Source organism: Podarcis raffonei, chromosome 2 (assembly GCF_027172205.1).
Source record: "Podarcis raffonei isolate rPodRaf1 chromosome 2, rPodRaf1.pri, whole genome shotgun sequence".
In the NCBI taxonomy this organism is placed as follows: domain Eukaryota; kingdom Metazoa; phylum Chordata; class Lepidosauria; order Squamata; family Lacertidae; genus Podarcis; species Podarcis raffonei.
The window spans coordinates 15,693,020-15,717,880 of record NC_070603.1 but is presented as its reverse complement, the minus strand read 5'-3'; the positions used below and the strand labels follow the sequence as shown (position 1 = coordinate 15,717,880).

The 24,861-nt window shown below is 46.6% G+C and overlaps 3 protein-coding genes and 1 pseudogene across 4 annotated transcripts; 2 read left to right on the top strand and 2 right to left on the bottom strand.

The window, feature by feature from the left end:
• The first annotated feature begins 1,513 nt into the window (after positions 1-1,513).
• LOC128407103 (histone H3-like) lies at positions 1,514-5,933 on the top strand (annotated as a pseudogene).
• On the top strand, positions 3,577-4,121 carry LOC128407101 (histone H2A type 2-C). Its single transcript, XM_053375076.1, has one exon. It carries the CDS (start codon positions 3,613-3,615, stop codon positions 4,000-4,002), a length of 390 nt encoding a protein of 129 aa, XP_053231051.1. The 5' UTR covers positions 3,577-3,612; the 3' UTR covers positions 4,003-4,121.
• A 710-nt stretch (positions 5,934-6,643) lies between the features above and the next one.
• LOC128407102 (histone H4) lies at positions 6,644-7,165 on the bottom strand. The gene has a single exon (XM_053375077.1). It carries the CDS (start codon positions 7,082-7,084, stop codon positions 6,773-6,775), a length of 312 nt encoding a protein of 103 aa, XP_053231052.1. The 5' UTR covers positions 7,085-7,165; the 3' UTR covers positions 6,644-6,772.
• Positions 7,166-8,793: 1,628 nt separating this feature from the next.
• On the bottom strand, positions 8,794-12,756 carry LOC128407095 (transmembrane and death domain protein 1-like). 2 transcript variants are annotated; one of them, XM_053375068.1, is made up of 2 exons: positions 12,621-12,756; positions 8,794-9,781 (listed from the first exon to the last, which is right to left on the bottom strand). In XM_053375068.1, the coding sequence occupies exon 2, from the start codon at positions 9,762-9,764 to the stop codon at positions 8,862-8,864; it is 903 nt and encodes a 300-aa protein (XP_053231043.1). In that variant the 5' UTR covers positions 9,765-9,781; positions 12,621-12,756; the 3' UTR covers positions 8,794-8,861. The 2 variants fall into 2 exon arrangements, with proteins under 2 accessions (XP_053231043.1, XP_053231044.1); XM_053375069.1 differs by lacking the exon at positions 12,621-12,756 and adding an exon at positions 11,668-11,890.
• Between the last annotated feature and the right edge of the window lie 12,105 nt (positions 12,757-24,861).

Here is a 24,861-nt window from a genome sequence, read left to right as displayed (position 1 = left end):
CAGAAGAGAGTGGCGCTCAGAGACCAGGGGTGGCATCTGCGGCTACCCAGAAGACTCCCAAGGAGTGGGGAGAGGAGAGGAGGCTGAGGGAACACTCCACAAGGGAGGGTGTTTGCAAAGGGGTGAGGGGCTGCCGGCTCTGCAGGCAAGGGGTGACACAACTGGGCCCAAGAGCCCCACAGGGGTGCTGCAGAAAGAAGGTTGTTGGTCAAGGGATCCATGGACCCCCAAAGGTTGAAAACCTCTGGGCTTAGGGGATTGCTGCATTCTAATACTGGAAATTATAAAAACTCTTAGTGTTGCAGCATGTGATGAGTCACACCCTGGCCGGCGCTTTCTTGATCTCCTGCCCTCGGGCAGAAGATATAGAAGTAGGATTAGTCGCACCAACAGGGCAAAGAACAGCTTCTATCCGTGGGCTGTTAGGCTGCTGAATGAAAAGATAACAACAGGGCAACTGACTTTCGGGTTTGGTGGGTGTTCGTCAGTAAACAAGGGAAATTAAGACTAAGAGAGCTGAGTGGGGGGTGCTCGTGTAATCTCACTGTACAGTGGTACCTCAGGTTAAGTACTTAATTCGTTCTGAAGGTCCGTTCTTAACCTGAAACTGTTCTTAACCTGAAGCACCACTTTAGCTAATGGGGCCTCCTGCTGCCGCCGTGCCCCCGGAGCACGATTTCTGTTCTCATCCTGAAGCAAAGTTCTTAACCTGAAGCACTATTTCTGGGTTAGCGGAGTCTGTAACCTGAAGCGTATGTAACCTGAAGGGTCTGTAACCCGAGGTACCACTGTATACAAATTGTACAAGTGACAATAAAGTATTTCAATTATTGCTGTTACAATTGCAAAAGCATTTATTGCAGACCTTGGAAAGTAGGGTGCAATAGAAGCCTGGTATCTGAATTCTATTCTGTTGGGGTTACCCCCCTTTTTTTCTGGGCTCAAGGAGCTTTGAGAGAGAAAGATTAGAAAGGAATTGACTGATTTTTGGAATAAGCTTTGAACCACGACAGCCAACCACTAAATGTACATACAAAGTAACCAGTTACTAAAATCTAGCTTCTGGTGTGTATGTGCAGAGAAGTCAGCTGCTTTTAATGGTTCACTTTTAAACCCAAAATTTCAAACTCTTTTAATGATAATAATCATCTCCAAATAGGATTTTCATAACGTCATTTAGTACGGACGTCTTTGAAATCAAACCACGAGGAACGACGGAAAACTGAGCTATATCCAGGCAGAATTAACACTGCTTAAACCTTGCTGTTTCATAAGCGCCATTAGGTTTTTCGCCTCAGTAACGGCAAGGTAGGCAAACTATAAGTAAGTGGAAATGTCTAATGCGTTTTAAAAACTCAAAAGAAGCGTTCTATCTTTTGGCAGAAACCCCCAGGGCTCTCGGAACGCGCCAAATCTCGAGTTTGAATTTGATTGGCCGATTCAGCCTGCCATTTACCCACCCAATCAGGGGAGAAGGGGGTGGAGCCTAACTGTTTCAGGCTGAAGTTTTCCCTCCGGTCCGATTCTACCATACATAAACAGAAACGCAACACCAAGCAGCTTCATTTCGGGGAGACATCGGAAAGAGCGAGTCATGTCTGGTCGTGGCAAAGGAGGCAAGGGGCTCGGTAAAGGAGGCGCCAAGCGCCACCGCAAGGTTCTTCGAGACAACATCCAGGGCATCACTAAGCCCGCCATCCGGCGCTTGGCTCGCCGAGGCGGAGTCAAGCGTATCTCGGGGCTCATCTACGAAGAAACGCGCGGCGTCCTCAAGGTCTTCCTGGAGAACGTCATCCGCGATGCGGTCACTTACACGGAGCACGCCAAGAGGAAGACTGTCACGGCCATGGATGTGGTCTACGCCCTGAAGCGGCAAGGACGCACGCTGTACGGCTTCGGAGGCTAAGCCCCTACAGTACATAATAGTTCTCAAAAGGCCCTTTTAAGGGCCACTCAAATCTTTCTTAGAAAGAGCTGTAGACACTGCTAAAGAATTTACAAAAAGCTTTACAATCTCTCCCCACTCCCGGGATGGACCCTAATCCAGGAAAGTGTCGGCAAAAAATACACTAATCTAGTTACCCACCCTTTGGGAAGGTTCTAAAACTGGTTTCTAGAGAGTGTTGCGTAATGACCGTGTCAGATGCAAGACCAAGGCTAAAGTACGAAGTGACTGGTGCCAACCTAACCTACCTTACTGGGTCGTTGTTAGGGTGGGAAGGGCGGGCTGTAAGCTTTCCTTAAACTACTTGAAGGAAAGGTGGGGTATAAGTAAATAAATGACCGGGGTTGAATGAGGTGCCACAGGGGAAGTAGGTATGTTTTTTGTTCCCCATTTGCCTCTTTCAAGTTGTACACAGTTTGAACTAATGAAATGGTGAAATTACCAAATCAGCCAATCAGTGTGTGTGTGTGTGTGTGTGTGTGTGTGTGTGGAATGTTACAAAATGCATGAGGTCTCATTAATCACAGAATCATATAATTGTAGAGTTGGAAGAGACCCTGACGATCATCTAGTGAATCTCCTTTAACGCAGGAATATGCAGCTGTCCCGTATGGGAATCGAACTGCCGTGCCAATAAAGCATTACGAAGAAAACATTTAAGTTGCCTGTTTGGAGGGCACTTAATGCAGCGCCTTGTATATATATACATGGAATATTTCTGCTTTCGGATACTCACTTATTCCCCCCCCTTTTTTTTTTACTTCTGACAATAGATTCCTTTGCCCTTCCCAAAAGCAGGATAGGAGCACAGTCATTATAAAGATCTGTGCCGCCTGATGCATAAAAGCAACCAGGTATATTAAATAACATTTATTTAGGGAATGTACTTAAAGACATTCTCATGGATTAGTTACCTAGTCATGCTTTATGAGCAGGGAGCAGGAACTAGGTGGATTTCATGTTTGCCCCATTCATTGCACGCCTGTGGCTGAAACGAAGCATTGAGGATAAGGAGGATGTGTTAATATGGACACTTAGAATCATAGAACTGGAAGGAACCCAAAAGTCATCTAGTCCTGCAACGCATTTTAAATGCTGCATTTTAAATTGTATCTTAACCTGTATTTTAAATTGGTGCCCTCCCCATTATGTTTTTATTGTAATTTTACTGGCGTTAGCCGACTTGAGCCTGGGTCTGGCGGGGGAGGGAGGGGTATAAATAAAATTTTATTATTATTATTAAAGCATCCAAGACACACGGGCGGGAACGTGTGAATATGATCTGATTGTTGAATATTTGGTTAACCTTTCACAGACTAAGAAAAAAGTTTGCTCACAGTTGTTTTTCTCTCGGTCGGTCGCAGTAAAAGGTGGGGTTTTTTTACCCGCGAGTAGCAAATGCCTCGGCATCATCCTCTTACATATGCAAAAGACAGGATTGTAAAATACACGTTTCCTATTGGAAGCCTGCTTTGGCTGCTCTTTCCATTGATCAAAAACGAGAACCTTGCTTTTCATTGGTTGGTTTAAGCCCGATGGTCTCTCCAGCCAATCACGGGCCGCGATTTACAAGTCAAAGGAACGCATAAAAAGCTGAAAGTTCCCTTTCCGAATTCTAGCTCGCTGCGAGTAGTACGTCGGATCCGGTCTCGGAGAAGAACTCAGTTATGTCTGGACGCGGGAAACAAGGAGGCAAAGCTCGGGCTAAGGCCAAGTCTCGCTCTTCGCGGGCCGGCCTGCAGTTCCCCGTCGGCCGCGTGCACCGCCTGCTTCGGAAAGGCAACTACGCCGAGAGAGTCGGTGCCGGGGCTCCGGTTTACATGGCTGCCGTGCTCGAATATCTGACCGCCGAGATCCTGGAGCTGGCGGGCAACGCGGCCCGAGACAACAAGAAGACGCGCATCATCCCTCGTCACCTGCAGCTCGCCATTCGCAATGACGAGGAGCTGAACAAACTCCTGGGCAAAGTGACCATCGCGCAGGGCGGAGTCTTGCCAAACATCCAGGCTGTGCTGTTGCCCAAGAAGACCGAAAGCCACAAGGCGAAAAACAAGTAAAGGCTCCCAACTTTTCGAGCAGCCTAAAAACCAAACGGCTCTTTTAAGAGCCACCCACAGTGTCAAAAGAGGAGCTGTGATTCTGGTTTGCTAAAATCGAGCAAGTACAAATAAGCAAGATATTTATACACAAAAGGAAGAGGCTAGTGAAACTTCAGTTATCTAAGAGGGTCAAGCCAGTATAAAAAGACGGGAGGTAATAGTCTTCAAAGAAGACTAGCAATTCCAAATTGTCGAAAAAGGGCTTCCGGGTTAATTCGGACGCCATTTTCTTGTTTCATTTCTAGAGTCTCACAGTCTAGATCAGAGCTTTCCAAACTCGCGACACCTTAGTGTGTCGGCTGCAGTATGTAGGTGTGTCGCGCAAACTTTAAAAGAGTTCGTTAGTAAAACTGAATTACTGTGAAAAGTTTGGAAAGCTCTGCTCTAGATTACGTTTGAAGCAAAAAGACTTGCGCTTTCTCACTTGGGTCTTCAGTAAGAAATGTATCTGCCCTAGTTCATGAATTCACCCTGCCATGTAGTCCATCGCTTTTAGCCTCGTATTGCTGGCTGCTGAAGCAAAGACTAGTTTTCAAAGCCCTGCAATTTGATTGGCAGCCGTTAAGTACTAGGCTACATTGGAATGCCCCATGTTCAACACTTTCCAAAAACTATCAAGGTACACGTCAGCTGGGGGTCCATGATCTATTCTTACTTTAAGGAAACTGCAGACGTGTGGGAGGGGGGGAGTTCGTAGTAGCCCGGTTTTATTTCCCACCGGATACTTTTCCACCCGTTCGGAGGGGGGGGGCAAAGTATTGCGACCGCTTTCATCACAACAATTGCTGTAGCAAAGGGCTTCATCCCCGCCCTCTGTTTTCCCGTAATCCACTTAGCAATGTCGATTGCCGGTTTCTTGAATTCCTATCTCCAAAACAAAAATCCGATCACTTCCGGGGTAGTTTGTAATCAGGATGGCTAAGCAATGTTTCCAAATGGTGGTGAAATTTATGTCCCCGCCCCTCGCCCTGCCTTTAGTCAATGGAAGCAGATTGCAACAAAACACTAGCTTCTTTAAATTGTCCCTTCAAACGCCTGCGAAACCAATAACTCGACTGAATGTGATTGGAAACGCCTGGCGCTCCATTGACTCGAATTCAGACCCTCGCAAAGCAAGATTTTAATATATCAAATCGGAAGCTGGCGGTGTGTGCGTGACTCTACCCTGTCTGATCTCTTATGCCGGGGGGTTGACGTAACAGGGGAGAATGAAGGAAATATCCAATCGCGAACAAGCCCGGGAATTTCAAATGTTTCCAACGGCTACATGGCTATTTTCAGCCAATCAGAACAAAGCGAGCTAGCTATATAAATGGTCCGCACGCAAGCGGCTTGCTCATTTTGATTCCCGGCGAAGGCGGAGGTAGAGGGACCGGTACTTACTGCAAGGAGGAATGGCTCGCACCAAGCAGACCGCTCGCAAGTCCACTGGCGGGAAGGCTCCGCGCAAGCAGCTGGCCACCAAGGCAGCTCGGAAGAGCGCTCCGGCCACAGGCGGCGTGAAGAAGCCCCACCGCTACCGCCCGGGCACCGTCGCTCTGCGCGAGATCCGCCGCTACCAGAAGTCCACGGAGCTGCTGATTCGCAAGCTGCCTTTCCAGCGCCTCGTGCGGGAGATCGCCCAAGACTTCAAGACCGACCTGCGCTTCCAGAGTTCGGCAGTGATGGCTCTGCAGGAGGCCAGCGAGGCTTACCTGGTGGGGCTCTTCGAGGACACCAACCTGTGCGCCATTCACGCCAAGAGGGTGACCATCATGCCCAAAGACATCCAGCTGGCGCGCCGCATCCGTGGCGAGAGGGCTTAAAAGGGACCCGCAGCCAGCCGCTGTCCCTCCGCCAACCACCCACCCAAAGGCTCTTTTTAGAGCCGCTACTCCTTCAAGAAAAAAGCTGAAGTCACTTTTCTGCCACTATTGTGTGTAATCGCTTCGTACTTTCGCAGTATATATATCGCCTTAGCCGTCCCTATAGCCATGTAAAATGAATCTTACTGGGCTACCTGAGACATTCCTGAAGAAGTGATAAACTAAAACAGCTTAATTTTTCTTTCGCCCGCTTTTTTAAAAAATTAGATCTCGGAGGTTCACAGCATAAAAATACAAGATAAACACAAAACAGAATAAAAACATGCCAGTTATCCCAATTAATGTGAGCTTACAAAAGAGAAAGCCCACGGGGTACCAACTAGTGAGATGCATTCCTAGTAGCCAAAAGGCACATCAGCTGAAGCAAAATTTTAGGCTCCAGGTGTGAGTTACAAACATTTGTTCCTCTCTCGAATCTGTTAGCTTCTTGGTAAAGCCACTAAGGTTAAGTGAAGCATAGTTTTTCATAGGTATAGTGATTCTGCGGTGCAAACGTGGAAGTCCATGTAGTGTATAACCCCCCCACACACACACCGCCCCAAATCAGCTATTTGCATGACTGCGTCTGTGGGACTTGGGTGGGATGTATGGAGTGTTCAAAACCTAACACCCCTGAAGCCAGAAGGAATATTCATTGCCCCCCCCCCCGCGCTCTCAAAATCTGTAGTTTCTAGTTTAAAGGCACACTAGTTTAAAAACGCAGCTTCCGTCCTCTTAACTTTGTGGCAAGATTGGGCTTTATGCACATGATGAAATTGCAGATACGCACATTTGCTTCGAAAGAAGCGATAAAGCTCTTTTAAGTGAGAAAGTGGGTGGCCCTTAAAAGGGCCTTTTGAGAGCGATTATTTTCAGTATGGAGGTTAGCCTCCGAAGCCGTACAGAGTGCGTCCTTGCCGCTTCAGGGCGTATACAACGTCCATGGCCGTGACAGTCTTCCTCTTGGCGTGCTCCGTGTAAGTGACCGCATCGCGGATGACGTTCTCCAGAAAGACCTTGAGGACGCCGCGCGTTTCTTCGTAAATGAGCCCCGAGATGCGCTTGACTCCGCCTCGGCGAGCTAAGCGTCGGATGGCGGGCTTGGTGATTCCCTGGATGTTGTCTCGGAGAACCTTGCGGTGGCGCTTAGCGCCTCCTTTGCCGAGCCCCTTGCCTCCTTTGCCACGACCAGACATGACTGACTGTTTCCGACGTCTCCCCAAAGTGAAGCTGCTCGGCGTTGCCCTTCTGTTTATGTAGTGTGGAATCGGACCGGAGGGAAAACTTCAGCATGAAAGCGTTAGGCTCCACCCCCTTATATGTCGATTGGGTAAATGAATGGCAGGCTGAATCGGCCAATCAAATTCAAACTCGAGATTTGGCGCGTTCCGAGAGCTCTGGGGGTTTTTACCCAAAGGTTTACTGATCAGAACGTTTCTTTTAAGATTCTCGTAACATTTGTGAGAGTATATTTCCACTATTTACAGAATATATTTTTGCAAAATCGTGTGGTCATTTCTAATCACAAATCACAAGCCCACTGTTGTTTTACTTCTTTCCTTCTCTTTAAAGAAATCTCTGTGCTTTTCCAATTATTGACGAGAAAAGCTTAAAGAGGGTTTATATCGACTGAAACAGTTCGGTTTAAGCGACTTTAATTCTGCCTTTGATTGTGACTCAGTTGGTGTCTCCTCTGTAGTTTGGCTTTAAGGATGCCCATCTTAAATCACACAGTAGATAAGTTATTTGGAGAGGCTTATTATTATTTTTACAGCTGAAACAATAGGTTTAAAATCCCACTCTTAAAAGTTTTAACTCTGCACATACTACATGCCAGAGATTAGATTTTTTAAAGTGATTGTTTTCTACATTTGCAGAATGCATCCGCTCCATTGCATCCCCACTTAAATAAGTTTGTAAGAGCATGCTAAGAACATTTAGCTTGGAAATAGGAGCTTTTCAGTTTTGATTTGTTTTTCTCATGGCGGCTGCTTCTCCTTCCCCTGTTCAGAGCAAAGGGTGGAGGAGGAATTGATCAAACTTGGGAAGAGGACAGTCCTTTTTTTTTACTTCAAGAGGAGAGGGAATTCTGGCAGGAGCAATTTGACATGTAGGGAGCATCTACTGAAAGCCCCCCTTCTGTGCCACTAATAATACTACCAGACTTCTGTCATCTTATGCATTTCATCCCTTGCTGAGATTACACTGGGTATTAAGTAACCCAGGACAGTGTTTGGAAATTTGACCTAGCATGCAGAGGTTTTTTTTCATGCAGAGGTGTTTTTTTATGCCGCCTCCCATCAGATGTCAAGGAGATAAAGGACTACACAACTTTTAGAAGACATCTGAAGGCAGCCCTGTATTGGGAAGTTTTCAGTGTTTGAAGTTATATTATGTTTTTATGTGTGTTGGAAGCCACCCAGAGTGGGTGGGGCAAACAGACAGATGGGCGGAGTACAAATAAATCATCATCAGAACAATGACCTGGCTCAACATGGCAATTGTTAAAAGGTAAAGGGACCCCTGACCATTAGGTCCAGTCGTGACCGGCTCTGGGGTTGCGATGCTCATCTCGCTTTATTGGCCGAGGGAGCCAGTGTACAGCTTCCGGGTCATGTGGCCAGCATGACTAAGCCTCTTCTGGCGAACCAGAGCAGAGCACGGAAACGCCGTTTACCTTCCCGCCGGAGCAGTACCTATTTATCTGCTTGCACTTTGACGTGCTTTTGAACTGCTAGGTTGGCAGGAGCAGGGACCGAGGAACGGGAGCTCACCCCGTCGCGGGGATTCGAACCGCCAACCTTCTGATCGGCAAGTCCTAGGCTCTGTGGTTTAACCCACAGCGCCACCTGTGTCCCAGGGCAATTGTTATGTTACTGTAAAACAAGCTCACATTTCGGACCTCTTAAGCAAACACGTTTTATTTTTAATCTACATTCTCCATAAAGCAAGTTGCAGTAAGGTTGACTTTACTTAAGACCTAACAATGGGTTCTTTCTCCCAGTCTTCCTCGTTATTGTCGTCATCGCCGTAATCTTCCGTCTCACCGCCACGCTTCCCCAGATCATCAAATTGCTGAAATGAGTAGTAGATGGCCCCACGCTTGGGCGAAGGGGAGCGGAAAATCATATCAGGCACAGAGTCCCAGTTGGGGGCCATGGGGGTGGGACTTTCTTGCTTCAAGATCCAGAAGAAAGAATAGACGGCTAGAGCCACCACAACGAAGGACGTGAGGAATCCACCGACGACCCCTGTCACCAGTGGAGTGACCCACTGAAAGAGACTCCTGTTGTATGGCGGCAGGGGCCTCCTCTCTATAATCAGCTCCAATTTGTCCCAATCCCTCTCTTCCAGCTGGGCCTGAGATCCCTCTCTCCGCAGCCGGCCTCCTGGCCCCTCGCTCCCACCCATCTCGTTCTCTTCCAGGAGCAGCGAAGAGGTCAAGCGCTGGACCGTCTTGTGATATCCCTCCACGTTCTTCTTGATCTCCAGACTCTTGTCTTGGTTGAGGTTCTTGCCCAGCTCCAGGGAGACGTCGGGACGGCCGACGGCCTGGAGAGCCCTCGACAGGCGGTCCCAATACATGGTGTCTCCTTCCGTCTCCAGCCAGCCGTTGAGTGTGGCTTTGCAGGCCTCGGTGGTGGCGATTTCCCGCCGCCTACGAATGGGGTTCCTCTCCGCCGAGAGCCGTTGGAGCTCTTCGTTGACGTTCTCCTCCGGCCCAATGAGCTTGGCGTAAAAGGCCTGGCATTCCTCGGGGGACAGGAGCTCCGAGATGCGGCCCATCATGTGGCTGCCAATGTCGTCGGCCACCGTGTCGTCGGGCAAGGCAGGACGCACCAGGAGGAAAAGGGCTGTTCTGATGAGAATCAGCATTGAGGAAGTCCTGGAGCCTGAGAGAAGAGAGCATAGCTGTCAACCTTCCCATATTTGGCGGGAAACTCCCTTATTCCAGCGTCGTTTCCCGCTGCTATCCCGGATTGTTGCTACCTCGTAAATTTCCCGGATTTCAAAGGAAGCAGCTCCTCTCCCTCCCGGCTCCCTGCCGGCCAGGGAAGCTCCTCAACTTCGTTGCTCGGCTGCCCAATAAGGAGTCTGAGAATGACTGGGGGGTGGAGCTTGCATGCCTTGTGCCGATCAAATCGGCCGCGTTGCCTGGGGACTCGCCTTTGCTCGGCGCTTCCCAGCGGAGAGGTGATGATGGTTTTCCTTGCTGCATCCCCTTTGCCGGGTGCTGCGCTATGGGAACCACCTCTTAAGGCTTCGTTTGGCTGCTGGCTCAGCTTTCTGCCTTTGGGCCTTTGGCTCAGAGGGGCTGTGTGTGTGTGTGTGTGTGTGTGTGTGTGTGTGTGTGTGTGTTCTCACCCTGAAGCAAAGTTCTTAACCAGAAGTACTATTTCTGGGTTAGCGGAGTCTGTAACCTGAAGTTGTGACCCGAGGTACCACTGTATCAACTTGCACTTCGTGCTTTCGAACTGCTAGGAGCAGGGACCGTGCAACAGGAGCTCATCCCGTTGCGGGGATTCAAACTGCCAACCTTCTGATCGGCAAGCCCTAGGCTCTGTGGTTTAGACCACAGCGCCACCTGCATCCCAAGGACATCCTATTCTGTTGCTGTTATCATCATCATCATCACCACCTCTGATCCTTTTCTAAACCACAGGCATACAGATGTTTTTGTTCTTCAAATGAGGATCAGCTACAATTCTTAGGAAGCAGAGGTCTGTAGATCTTCTAGTTTCTCTGTGTTTCTGCAGTGCTGTAGCACACACAAAACACCCACTGTTTCTCTACTGCAAAGGTGTCCTATTTGGGAAGGGGAAATTGGCAGCCGAGTGCCTTTACAACTGTGTTTGTAGAGTGCGTGAATTTTGCAGAATGGCAGGAACTTGTGTGTCCATGGAATAAACAGGACTACAATAATTACTGGCGATTGTGACTGCCTGAAATCTTTATGGGATATGATGTATTTAAGATGAATTATTAGTATTAGTAGTATTAGTAGTAGTAATAGTAATAATAATACAGTGGTACCTCTGGTTACGAACTTAATTCATTCCAGAGGTCCGTTCTTAACCTGAAACTCTTCTTAACCTGAGGTACCACTTTAGCTAATGGGGCCTCCCACTGCTGCTGCGCGATTTCTGTTCTCATCCTGAAGCAAAGTTCTTAACCCGAGGTACTATTTCTGGGTTAGCGAAGTCTGTAACCTGAAGCGTATGTAACCTGAAGCATCTGTAACCCGAGGTACCACTGTAATATTATTATTATTATTATTATTATTATTATTATTATTATTATTATTAATACCCCAACCATCTGATTGGGTTGCCCCGGTCACTCTGGGCAGCTTCCAACATATATAAAAACATAATAAAACATTAAGCATTAATTAAAAAAAACTTCCCCATATAGGACTGTCTTCAGATGTCTTCTCAAGGTTGTCTAGTTACTGAACTCCACACCCTCCAACATTTCTCTGATGAAAAGAGGGATGATGTCCTAAGGAAATTGCGACATTCCGGGATCAAATCGGAAACCAGGACAGCTTCTGTAAACCTGGGATTGTCCCAGGAAAATAGGGACACTGGGAGGGTCTGGAACCCACTTCTGCTACTTTGAGATCCTTGGAGGAAAAGGTTGGAGAGCTAGAAATGCAGTGAAATGGATAAATAAAACATCAAGAGATCTTGTCTTCTTTCTCTACATATAAGGTTCGGCTCTGAGGGAAGGCTGGCTGTGAAGCGATTTTAAGTTGGGGACAAAGAGAGAGGGTTACCTGGCTTAACTCCCAGAACAGGGGACGTCTCTCTCGGAATATCGCAGAGCAATTGCTGTGGAATTTTAAATCTCCGTGAGTATCTGATGTCATAAACAGAGGCGGAAGTCCACTTCCATTCTGCCTACAGGGAGAGGAGCTTGTGGCTGAGCTCAGCTACAACTCCCACCACCATTGGCCGTGCTAACTGGTGCTGATGGGAATTGTAGCTCAGCAGTTGTTGGAGATTCCTCGGCCCTGAAGGAAACTGCCTCAGATCTTGGGGTAACTGAAATACTTGATATAAGGCAGTGCCAGCGCTCCAGGTGTTTTTGGCCTACAACTCCCATGATCCATACCTAGCAGGACCGGTGGTCAGGGATGATGGGAATTGTAGTCTCAAAACATCTGGAGGGCTGAGGTTGAGGAAGCCTGGCCTGTTTTCAACCTAGCTGGACCATAAAGAAGGCTGATCGCCGAAGAATTGATGCTTTTGAATTATGGTGCTGGAGGAGACTCTTGAGAGTCCCATGGACGGCAAGAAGATCAGACCGATCCATTCTTAAGGAAATCAGCCCTGAGTGCTCACTTGAAGGACAGATCCTGAAGCTGAGGCTCCAATACTTTGGCCACCTCATGAGAAGAGAAGACGCCCTGGAAAAGACCCTGATGTTGGGAAAGATGGAGGGCACAAGGAGAAGGGGACAACAGAGATGGTTGGACAGTGTTCTCGAAGCTACCAGCATGAGTTTGACCAAACTGCGGGAGGCAGTGGAAGACAGAAGTGCCTGGCGTGCTCAAGTCCATGGGGTCACGAAGAGTCGGACACAACTAAACAACTAAACAACATATATATATATATAATCATTTTTTCAATGCAAACAACAACTGCAAATGACACAATGGACTGTTTTCAACCTTGTGATTTTTTATCAACCAGCAGGTGGCAGTACTCTGCCGAAGATTTATCCTACCCAGAGAAAAGTTGATAATTTTATTATTTATTGGTTATTTATAAATAATCCTCTCTCCAGTTCAAGACTCTCGAGGAGGGTTGGCTGTTGGTCATGATGCCGTAGCTTCGGGTAAGGTGACCAGGATTGCTGATGACACTAAATTATTCAGGATTGTATCAAATAAAAATGGATTGTGCGGACCTTCGAAAGGATTGCTCCAAGTTGACTGGATGGGCGTTAAAAAGGCAAAAAGTTTTCAATGTAAACAAGTGTAAAGTGGTGATCATCAGGGCAAAACACACACACTATATATATATATATATATCCATACATAAATATACATAAACACACACACAGACATATACACACTATATATATATATATATATCCATACATAAATATACATAAACACACACACAGACATATATGTGGTTTTTTGAAATGAAGTTTTACAATCACATATCCAACATTTAATGTACAGTGGTACCTCGGGTTAAGTACTTAATTCGTTCCAGAGTTGCGTTCTTAACCTTAAACTGTTCTTAACCTGAAGCACCACTTTAGCTAATGGGGCCTCCTGCTGCCGCCGTGCCGCTGGAGCACCATTTCTGTTCTTATCCTAAACCAAAGTTCTTAACCTGAAGCACTATTTCTGGGCTAGCGGAGTGTGTAACCTGAAGCGTATGTAACCTGAGGTACCACTGTATTTACATACATACACACACACACACACACACATGGTTTTTTGAAATAAAGTTTTACAACCACATATCCAACATTTAATGTATTTTTAATCTTTGTTGGAAGCCACCCAGAGGTACAAATAATAAATTACAATTACAACATACAACATAAAAACAAGATTCCACAGGATCTCCTGGACTTCCCTCCTCCCCTTTGTGGGTCCTATTGTTAGTCCTCTCCTCCTGCATCTTTTATAATAATCCAAATCTTTTACATCTCCATTATATCCAAAATTCGCTATTAAACTACAAGTGGCAAAAAAAACCCCATTTTTTTTGCAGAGCAAAAAAACCTTAATTTCACATGCAGGTTCATGGCATCTGACAATGAGACCTCTTGGTTGTAGTGGGGAGCTCAATGAAGGTGTTCCCCATGCGCAGCAGCTGTGAAAAAGGTGAATTCCTTGTGAGGGATCATTAGGGAAAGTATCAAACATCACTGAAGTGTGGACTTGAACCACCAACCTCCTGGTTAACAGCCAGGCACTGTGATCCATTGTACCACTGATCCATTGTTGGCATAGTCAAGAAGAAACTTGAAAATGGTCTTGAACAATCAAGATTTGTTTTGATGAATTTCTGCAAGGTGGTTTATTATTCTTAGGTTATGTATGTGAGACAATTATAACAAAGATTCACAAAGGAAACAGTTGAAAAGAAATCAATTAAAAAGCCGATATCAGGGTGAAGGAAGTCAAAACTTTATGTTATTTATATTTATGTGGTGTAAATGTTTTAAGTTTCGTTGGTTGTAACTTTTATTGTCATTATCTAATTTTTAATTTATTTTTATTGCTGTATATTTTTTGGGGGGGGTTTCTGTTTTGTTGTTGGTGTTCTGATGTATCAATAAAATCTATAAAAAAGGGAAAAAAGAAAATGGTCTTGAACTAGTTCCTAGGCAACAGAAAATTTCCCCAGCAACAGGTGTCTTTATTGGGACATGTGATCAACTAAGACTGGGTAACTGTAAATAAGCACGTGAATGAGTCAGCATTAGGTCTCTGGCCGGATGGCTAAAAGGGAAAAAGATTATGCTGCTTTATTTGGTTTCTTTTATTTATTTATTTATTTTCCAAATTTGTTTTATTAGTTTTCCAAATTTATGACACATAAATCCACAAACATGAAAAGAAAACATTAAAAAACAAACAAACAAACATTTATCCTAACTGTAATAATTCCACTTTTGTTAACATTGTTGGGTGACTTCCTCCCGTCCCCCTGGCTGAGTTTCCATATAAATCATTGTAGCAGTTTTCCAAAACTATTTCCACATAGAATTTACTTGGTTGATTAACATCTTTCTTTTCATTTTAACAACATAGTATTCTACAACATCCCATATTTAAATCCTAGGCCTATCTGATACTCACAAGTACCGGTACTTCTTTTTATTTTATCTTAATGGTTTCTTTTATTTCTTAAAGACCAGTGTAAAGTTTTGTAAATAATAATGACTCTGAGAAACAGAACCAAATGGTGTTTATTCCTGTAATGGGAATTTCACTCAGAGATAGCTGGAATGCTGCTGCTGCTATTATAAAGCAGTAAAAGATGCAGGAAAATATTTGTGTAAAAGAACTCTGCTGCAGAAAGAAATGAAAACCCAAAAGGAGATGCTCACGCACTAAGATGCACATGAGCTGCTAAAATAATAATAATAATAATAATAATAATAATAATAATAATAATAATAATAATAATAATAATAATTTATTTATACACCGCCCATCGAGGTGAAACTGCAGGTAAAATGCTGTGTACATACCTGGTCACCATACCAGGGGCAGAATCACATACCCTCCAACATTTCTCTGATGAAAATAGGGACACCCTATTCCATTTTAATTTTTTTATTTATTTTTATTTTTAAAAAATATTGTATTAACGTTTTCTTGGTTTACAAAGGTATGCGCAATGTCTCTTTTTTCAAGTTACATTTTCCATAGGTCTGTTTCATTTGTTGAGACGTTAGGGTTACATTGGGAAGAAAAAAGGGGGGAAGAGGTGGAGGGGGGAAAGGCGAGTGGGGGTGGGGTCAGGAGGAGATATTTCTATTTTGATTAATGTATGTGTGGGTTTTTGTGTCAGGTTCTCTTTGCTATTCGCTTGTGTTCCTTTGGCGGTGAGAGAAATTGTGGTTGGCCTAGGGTGCGGTTGCTTGTTTGTGATTGGCTGTGTTGAACTTTGTTTTCGTGTGTGAGTGGGGTGTGTGTGTGTGTGTGTTTGAATCAAGTTAGCCATACTAATTCATATGCTGTTGGTGGATTCTTGTATTCCATTTTTATTTTTATATTACAGTGGAACCTCTACTTACGGACGTACAGTGGTACCTCAGGTTAAGTACTTAATTCGTTCTGGAGGTCCGTTCTTAACCTGAAATTGTTCTTAACCTGAAGCACCTTTAGCTAATGGGACCTCCCGCTGCCGCCGCGCCGCCAGAGCCCAATTTCTGTTCTCATCCTGAAGCAAAGTTCTTAACCTGAAGCACTATTTCTGGGTTAGCGGAGTCTGTAACCTGAAGCGTATGTAACCTGAAGCGTATGTAACCTGAGGTACCACTGTAATCAGTTCCGGAGGTCTGCCCATAAGTCGACCCAGGTCGCTGGTAGAAGTGCTGTTGTGTGCAGGTGCATTTGGCGGCAGCGCACTTCTGCACATGTGCAGACGGAGGCAGCCGCTTCTGCGCATGCGCGAATCATGACAAACTCAGTATTTACTTCCTGGTTTGCCGCGGTCGCAACTTGGATCGGGCCCAAATAAATGCGGTGGCAAGTAGAGTGTGATGGCCTGGGAATCCGATTCAGAGGCTGAACCGGAGGAACCCTAGCCTGCACAGGAGTCCCCGCCTCCAGGGCCGGCTGAACTGGGGCAGGGCCTTGGATCTGAAGCACCTGCACCTGTGCCGGATCCTCAGGAGCAGGCACCAGGTGAATCCTCTCTGGCTCCGGAGGCGATTGAAGACACAGTGCCTACAGGTGCGCCTCTCCCGGCCCTGTCAGGGGAAGGTGAGTCTCCCCCTGGGTCCGTTAACCCTCCAGCCTCTCCTGAGCTGCAGAGGCTCAGGGCAGAGAGGCGGAGGGAACTGGTTTCTCCCAGGAGGAGTGCTTGCCTTAAGGCCAGGAGAGGCGGATCTCCTGGGGGCCGGGGCCGCCCCTGGCCTCAGAGAAGATAAAGGCGAGTCAGCCCCGTCCCAGGTTGCGGGAGCAACGTCGTTGAAGAGCTGTTTTGGCCAGCACCCTGTCCTGTTCCTCGAGAGTTCCTGTCCTTGCCCTGCTCCTCGCCCTGGACCCCGCTTGGCCGGGGAGGACCGTCTGCTGACCCTCGACTCAGGTCCTGGACCTCGCCCCACAGTAACCTCCCCCTGGGACCAGCACATAGAGGTTCTGCTGTATTATTATTATTATTATATTATTATTATTTATTAATACCCAACCCAACTGACTGGGTATGCCCCAGCCACTCTGGGCAGCTCCCAACATATATACCCTTGCCCGAACAGGCCAGTCTTGCCAGACTCTAGGGTTGTGCGCTCATCTCACTCTATAGGCCGGGAGCCAGCGCTGTCCGGAGACACTTCCGGGTCACGTGGCCAGCGTGACAAGCTGCATCTGGCAAGCCAACGCAGCACACGGAACGCCATTTACCTTCCCGCTAGTAAGCGGTCCCTATTTATCTACTTGCACCCAGGGGTGCTTTCGAACTGCTAGGTTGGCAGGCGCTGGGACCGAGCGACGGGAGCGCACCCCGCCGCGGGGATTTGAACCGCCGACCTTTCGATTGGCAAGTCCTTGGCGCTGAGGCTTTTACCCACAGCGCCACCCGCGTCCCTTCCCAACATATATAAAAACATAATAAAACATTTTAGGAAAACTTCCCTATGCAGGACTGCCTCCAGGGGTCTTCTGAAGGTTGTATAGTTCCTTATCTCCTTGGCTCGGGAGTCACATACCTGCCAACATTTCTCCGATGAAAAGAGGGACGTCCTAAGGAAAAGCGGGACATTCCGGGGTCAAATCAGAATCCGGGACAGCTTCTGTAAATCCAGGACTGTCGCTGGAGAACGGGGAGACTTGGAGGGTCTGTGTCTATAGGGTGACGGTCTCAGCACGAAGGGAGAAATGAATCCAAATTCAAGTGTTGAAAATAGAAGGTGCAAGGGGAGGTGTGGTATTTGGCCTCCCAAAATATTGTATTTCTGCATGGGCAGGCACAGTATTCTCCTATGACCACATTCAGCCACTATTTTGCTGTTGTGATCTTTTTTAAAAAATAATGTATTTTTATTAAAGATTTTCTTGATTTACAAAAAGTATGTGCAATGTCTCTGTCTCTCGTATTTTTTTCCCCATGTAATTTTTTTAAAAACAAATCTGTTTCATTTGCTGATACATTAGGAAGAAAAGGGGGAAAGAGATGGGGGGAAAGATGAGTGGGGTTGGGGTTGGGTGGGGATGTTTCTATTTTACTTAATATATGTGGGGTTTTGTGTCAGCGTTGCCTGTGCAGGTTCTCTGCTGTTCACTGGTGTCCCTTTGGTGGTGAGAGAGGTTGGGGTTGGCCTAGGGTGTGGCTGTTCATTTGTGGTTGGCTGTGGTGGTCTTTGTTTTCATGTGTGAGTGGGGTGGGTGGGTGTTTTGGATCAGGTTAGCCATATTGATTTGTATGCTGTTGGTGGGTTTTTGTCATTGTCTTGTTGGGCTGTGTGTGTGATAAACGGGTGAAGGCGCTGAAAGCTGCTGTCGGTTGCCATTATGAGTTCCTTAGGTCCTGGAGCTGAAGCCTGGATACACAGTGCGAGGCAGCGGTGCGGCAGGTGGAGGTGCTGTGGTGCTTTGTGTGGCGGTCAGCTCAGCGGGATCCCATCCTCGTCGCCAGTGAAATATACTCGGAGCCAGGAGTGGATTTCATGCTGTTTATGCAGCTCATAGTGGTGAAGAGGAATGAGTGTTCCCCCAAAATATCTGCTTTATATACATTATTTACACAATGGGCCACACATGATTGACTAATTCCAGGATTCTCCTGTAGGCCAATCAGGTTGCAGAGTCACTTCCACCTGGAGCTGGATTGGGTGGCTCCTGCGGACCAATCATACTGCTGCATTGTTCTAGGACCAATCAGACTGCTGCATTTTGGATCCTATTCAACTCAGTACATAACAGGCGTCTTCTTCTATTTGTCCCCGTGTCAGTTTAAGTTTATTGGTTAATTTTTCTAGTAGGGCTGTTTTCCATACTATTTGGTACCATTGGTCCATGCTTACTCCTGACAGGTCTCTCCAGTGTCTGGTTAGGGGGTTTCTGGCTGCTGAAAGTAGGTGGGTTATGAGTTCTTTGTGCCTTGGAAGATGTTTGCTGTTGTCATCTTTTAAGAAGTTCATGTTTCTCGCATCTTTCTAATTGCACCCTTGGATTTGTGTGTGTGTATATATATGTGTGTGTCTGATATATGGAGAACTTCTACTAGCTGTAGGAAAGCGCTTTCCTGTAAATCTGCCAGAGCGCCTCTTAGAAAAGCACAGTGGTTTCATTGTTCCCTGCAAGGAATCTCCCCCACCACCCCACACACACTTAAAAAAAGAAAGAAAAAGAAAGTTACTGTCTTGCTGGGGAATGAAAACAAATAATCCAGGGTTTGTGACTGAGCAAAGAGGCCCACGTAGGGTCCCCTCCTTGAATTTCATTCATAGATTCCAAAGGGCAGAGAAGCGCGTTTGAAACACTTCTCTCTTCAAGCTGGGCTGAAGTTCGAAAAATGCTATTTAATTGAGTTGCAATTAAGGCGATCCCTCTGGGCCTTCCTTTTCCCCGGGAGAAATAGTTCATTGGATGTGATACTTGCGGACAAAATGCCGCGGCCCCGAATTTTGCACATCGCAGGGGGTTCGATCGCACATTCTTCCGCCAGCGAGTTTGCAGCTTGGATGGTGTGGCGGAGAGACAAGAGGCCTCTGTTGAGGCAAAATTGTGGCCTTTGCACATCTGGCATTCATTGGCCGTTGCGTCAGGGGCCAGAAGCAGATCTCTCCCCCAAGCTAGCAAAAGGTTTTTTAATTATCGAAAGCTCACAACTGGTCCATTCTCCTGGTTCCCTCGATTCATGTGCGCCGGCTGATTTCGAGGCATTTGGAAACCTGTCCTTTAGAGCACTGAAAGGAGGAGTGTTGAAAGAACTGTGTATCTGCATGGCACGAGAATCACAGAATTGTAGAGTTGAAAGGGACCCTGACGAGCATCTAGTCCAACCCTCTGCAAAGCAGGAACAGCTGCCCCATATGGGAATCGAACCTGCAACCTTGGCGTTTATCAGCATTATACTCTAACCAACCCAGCAATGGGAAACGGTATTGGGAAATGACAGCAAGGACACATAATAACTGATCACCGCCTTACAATGAGTGAGGCAGCAGAGTGCTGGACTTTACCTCGCCGGTAAAGTGGGGTGTCATTTTTTAGCGTTCTTTCACATAAACTGTGGTGTGTAATGGTTAGAGCACTGGACTAGGAGCTGGGAGGCCCGTGTTTGAGGCCCCACTCAGCCATGACGCTCACTGGGTGAACTTGGGCCAGTCATTCCCTTGCAGCCTAACCTACCTTGTGAGGATAAGGTGTAAGTAAATTATTAAGAAATAATAATAATCTACTGCCTGCATGTAATTAATTAGCACAGGTAGAGTAATAATAATATTTATTAGGCATTGTTTCACAGAAAAAAAGTAAACAAGGGTAAAAACAAGAATTATACAACCTAAAATACAGGTTGGTATGTAAATGTAAGAAATAATAATAATCTACTGCAGGTATGTAATAAATTAGCACAGGTAGATTAAGGGGAAAAAATATTTATTAGGCATTTTCCCCCAGAAAAAAGAAGCAAGGGTAAAAAAGAAAGAAAGAATAAAACAATAAGAGCTATCACACACACCCAAATCCAACTCAAACCCTCTTCACTAAAACTAAACAGGAAGATCCAAAAGCCTGGGAAAAAAGAATTAGTTTGCCTGCTGCCTAAAAACAGAGCGCGATGGTGTCAGAAGTGCCTCCCTGAAGAGAGCCTTCCATAAATGGGAGCCACCACTGAGAAGGCCTGTTCTCAAGTCACCACTCTTGGAGCTTCCCTCAGAGGGGCGCACGGAGAAAGGGGGTCCGATGGTCTGGACTGGTTTGTGTGGGGAGAGGCTGTTCTTGAGGTACTGGGTTCCTGAGCCCCATAAGGCCAGCACTTTAAATGGGGCCTGGACGCCAACTGGTTGCCGGCACCGTCACACCAAGGTTGGTGGAGCACGATTCGGCCACCCCACCACACAGACAGTTGTTTGGTCAGGAGATGCGTAGGGAAGCTCACTGCTCGTGCCATGAGGTTCCCAAGGAGAACAAAGGATCCAATTCAGGTGTCACATGAAATAACCGAAGTAGAGGTGAGAAGAGAGCAGCTCTGGAAGGACCTGGAGCGGAGACATTTTGCAGAATCCGTTTTTCTGAAGAAGGAAGTCCAGCCATTTTTCTTTGCCTTGCTTTCCCTCGGCCCCAGAGAGAAAGGCCACTTTGCAGAGAAATTTCTCTGAATAGTCTCTTGTTTTATTTTTAAGCGCTGTTCCCCAACTCACCCACACACCATGGTACCAGGGCCGGATTTAGGTTTGATGAGGCCCTAAGCTACGGGTGGCACTGTGGGTTAAACCACAGAGCCTAGGACGTGCCAATCAGTTCAGCGGTTCGAATCCCCGCGACAGGGTGAGCTCCCGTTGCTCGGTCCCTGCTCCTGCCAACCTAGCAGTTCGAAAGCATGTCAGAGTGCAAGTAGATAAATAGGTACTGCTCCGGTGGGAAGGTAAACGGCGTTTCTGTGCGCTGCTCTGGTTCGCCAGAAGCGGCTTCGTCATGCTGGCCACATGACCCGGAAGCTGTACGCCGGCTCCCTTGGCTAATAAAGTGAGATGAGCGCCGCAACCCCAGAGTCGGCCACAACTGGACCTAATGGTCAGGGGTCCCTTTACCTTTTAAGCTACTGAAGGTAATGGGGCCCTTTACGTGTCCAGCTGTCCTTTGTCAACAACCAATTGTCGCTGTTTTTTGTGTTGAATATATGCTATATGGCAATTTATGGACCTAATAGGTATCCTAAGCTATAATGGGATGAAAATAAATTATGTATTCCATGAAAACAACCAGTAGGCATAAGACTCATACCCTTAGTCTATGCTGCCTGGTCATCAGTCTACAAGCACTTTTTAATATTAGATAACAGGTACAACAGCTTGGCCGACATTCAACTGGGCTGCACTGCAGTCTGCAGCTCCATGCTACATGTTGCCATGCAACCGGTCCATGCAGAATGTAGGTACCCTATATATAAAGGTAAAGGTAAAGGGACCCCTGACTATTAGGTCCAGTCGTGGCCGACTCTGGGGTTGTGGCACTCATCTCGCTTTATTGGCCGAGGGAGCCGGTGTACAGCTTCCGGCTCATGTGGCCAGCATGACTAAACATGACTGGCGAACCAGAGCAGCGCACGGAAATACCGTTTACCTTCCCACCAGAGCGGTACCTATTTATCTACTTGCACTTTGAGGTGCTTTCGAACTGCTAGGTTGGCAGGAGCTGGGACCGAGCAAAGGTAGCTCACCCCGTCGCAGGGATTCGAACCATCGGCCTTCTGATCAGCAAGTCCTAGGCTCTGTGGTTTAACCCACAGCGCCACCCACATCCCCTTTACCCTATATATAGAAAAGAGCAAAACAGTGATATTTTAGGGAGCAGGTTAGCAGGCGGGGCCCATTACTTACATCATAGGAGCCTACACAACATAAATCACTGTTGCTGTATGTAGGTTTTATTTTATTTGTTTTTTATCTTATATTTTAGAAATGTACATCCAGGTATGTTTTTTTCTTTAAATTTTTGTGGGGCTCCCAAGAGAGTGGGGCCCTAAGCTATACCTTGTTTAGTTTATACGTAAATCGGGCACTGCATGGTACGAGGTCTGAGGCTTTGTTCAGAGTACGCAATCAGTTGACAATGCTGCGAACATTTGCAGTGGCAGCAAAACCAAAACTCCTTAGTAGGGACTAGATAGAGAAACTGGGCCTATTTCCACTGGGAGTCACACTCTTTGGAACAACTGTTGTTGTACCAACAGTTGGATGCTGGGTGAAATTGTGTTCTCTTCCTCCAAATTTCAGCGCTCATCAACAAGGTGACAGGATTTGAGAGGCTTGTTTTCACATACAGTGGACGCTTAGGTTGCAAATGTGATCCGTGCGGGATGCACGTTCGCAACCCGCAGTGTTCGCAACCCACAGTGGTGCATCTGCGCATGCACGGGTTGCGAATTGGCGCTTCTGCGCAAAGTGCTATTTTAGTGCTTCTGCGCATGCGCAACCCCCGGAACCCAGGTGTAACCCGTTCTGGTACTTCCAGCTTTCGGCGGGTCCGCACCCCAAAAAAACACAACCTGAAGTGTCTGTAACCCGAGGTATGACTGTACTTTTTGTCTAGGAACTACAGAGGTTGGTTTAAGCAAATACCTTTATTGTTTTGATTGGTAGTTGTGCCGCCAGGGGGCAGCAGCACCCCACCATATGGATTCCTGGATCCTGCCCTCATCCCCCCAATTTGCAAACCAGGAGACCCAACTGCAGATCACCGGCTGCACATGAAACCTTCCAGACCCCAAATCCAGATTTTGTATATCTCTTTCTTAACGAAGCTTGGCTTGCTCGTTTGGTTTTGATTCACACAACCACCTAAATGTGGGGAGGGATGTTCAAAGAGGTAAGACAAAAGTATACAACTCTAGCTGTTTGAAAGTCATTGTATACCTTTTGGTAGCTGCGTGTTTATGTTGTCAAATCGCTTCGGGGAAGCGGTTCAGAAATGAAATGAAGAATACTTGTGCTTCCCACAAGTCAGTGTGGTGATGAGCTTACTATAAAGAAAGAATTCACGACGATTTCTTCAGCCACTATGATCCCACCTCCCTCCTAGGTTTGCAGTCTATATGAGCGGGGCCAGATTTAGGTTTGATGAGGCCCTAAGCTACTGAAGGTAATGGGGCCCTTTATATGTCCAGCTGTCCTTTGTCAACAACAAATTGTCACTGTTTTTTGTGCTGAATATATGCTGTATGGTAATTTATGGAACTAATAGGTATCTAAAGCCATTTGCACAAAACAAAATATGTATTTTATCAAAGTAATTGTTGAACTGAAATACAATTAAGAAGAAGTATATTAATAGTGAAATTGGGCGGGGGGGGGCAAGAGATTGGGGCCCTAAGCTATAGCTTGTTTAGCTTATACGTAAATCCAGCTCTGTATATGAGGGATGTAAAGGACCCCTGGACAATTAAGTCCAGTTAAAGACGAATATGGGTTTGCGGCGCTCACCTCGCTTTTAGGCCGAGGGAGTCAGCGTTTGTCCACCGACAGCTTTCCGGGTCATGTGGCCAGCATGACTAAACCGCTTCTGGCGCAACGGGACACCGTGACAGAAACCAGAGCAGTGCACGGAAACGCCGTTTACCTTCCCGCCGCAGTGGTACCTATTTATCTACTTGCACTGGCGTGCTTTCAAACTGCTAGGTTGGCAGAAGCTGGGACAGAGCAACAGGAGATCACTCCGTCATGGGGATTCGAACCGCCGACCTTCTGATCGGCAAGCCCTAGGCTCAGTGGTTTAGACCACAGCGCCTCCTATGTCCCTCATGAGGGATGTACATACCAGCAGATCAATCCTTTGCTCCTCCTCCCATATGCTTCAGGCAGACATCCCTTTATAATAACTTTTAAAAAGACCATTTTATGCATTTAAAATGTTCCTCATTTGCTCGTTTGCTTGTCTTTAAATGCAAAACTGCTCTGGAGAGGGAAGTATGTTTATGACCCATAGGTGTCCTAAAGGTAAAGGTAAAGGGACCCCTGACCATTAGGTCCAGTCGTGGCCGACTCTGGGTTGCGGCGCTCATCTCGCTTTATTGGCCGAGGGAGCCGGCGTACAGCTTCCGGGTCATGTGGCCAGCATGATTAAGCCGCTTCTGGCGAACCAGAGCTGCACACGGAAACGCCGTTTACTTTCCCGCCGGAGCAGTACCTATTTATCTACTTGCACTTTTGATGTGCTTTTGAACTGCTAGGTTGGCAGGAGCTGGGACCGAGCAACGGGAGCTCACCCCGTTGTGGGGATTCGAACTGCCGACCTTCTGATCAGCAAGTTCTAGGCTCAGCGCCACCCACACAGGCATTGACTTCCGCAACCAGTTGTGTAAATTAGGTCCTCTCCTCTCGCAAAAGCATTATTATTATTATTATTATTATTATTATTATTATGCTTGGGAAAGAGCCATTGTAAATACAGAAAATTAGATATGAATGACAAGATAACTGGGGTGAATTTCACTGCGTATGATCCAACTGCACTTGTGCCTTTTTTGTAAGTACAGAACACACTGAATTCCCACTGAATTCAGAAGCTATCATTTTTGAATAAATATGCCAAGGGTTATCATGCACA

What these genes read in the sequence shown, in the direction of transcription:
- LOC128407101 (XM_053375076.1), top strand. Translation starts at nt 3,613, where the DNA reads ATGTCTGGACGCGGGAAACAAGGAGGCAAAGCTCGGGCTAAGGCCAAG.
- LOC128407095 (XM_053375068.1), bottom strand. Translation starts at nt 9,764, where the DNA reads ATGCTGATTCTCATCAGAACAGCCCTTTTCCTCCTGGTGCGTCCTGCC.
- LOC128407102 (XM_053375077.1), bottom strand. Translation starts at nt 7,084, where the DNA reads ATGTCTGGTCGTGGCAAAGGAGGCAAGGGGCTCGGCAAAGGAGGCGCT.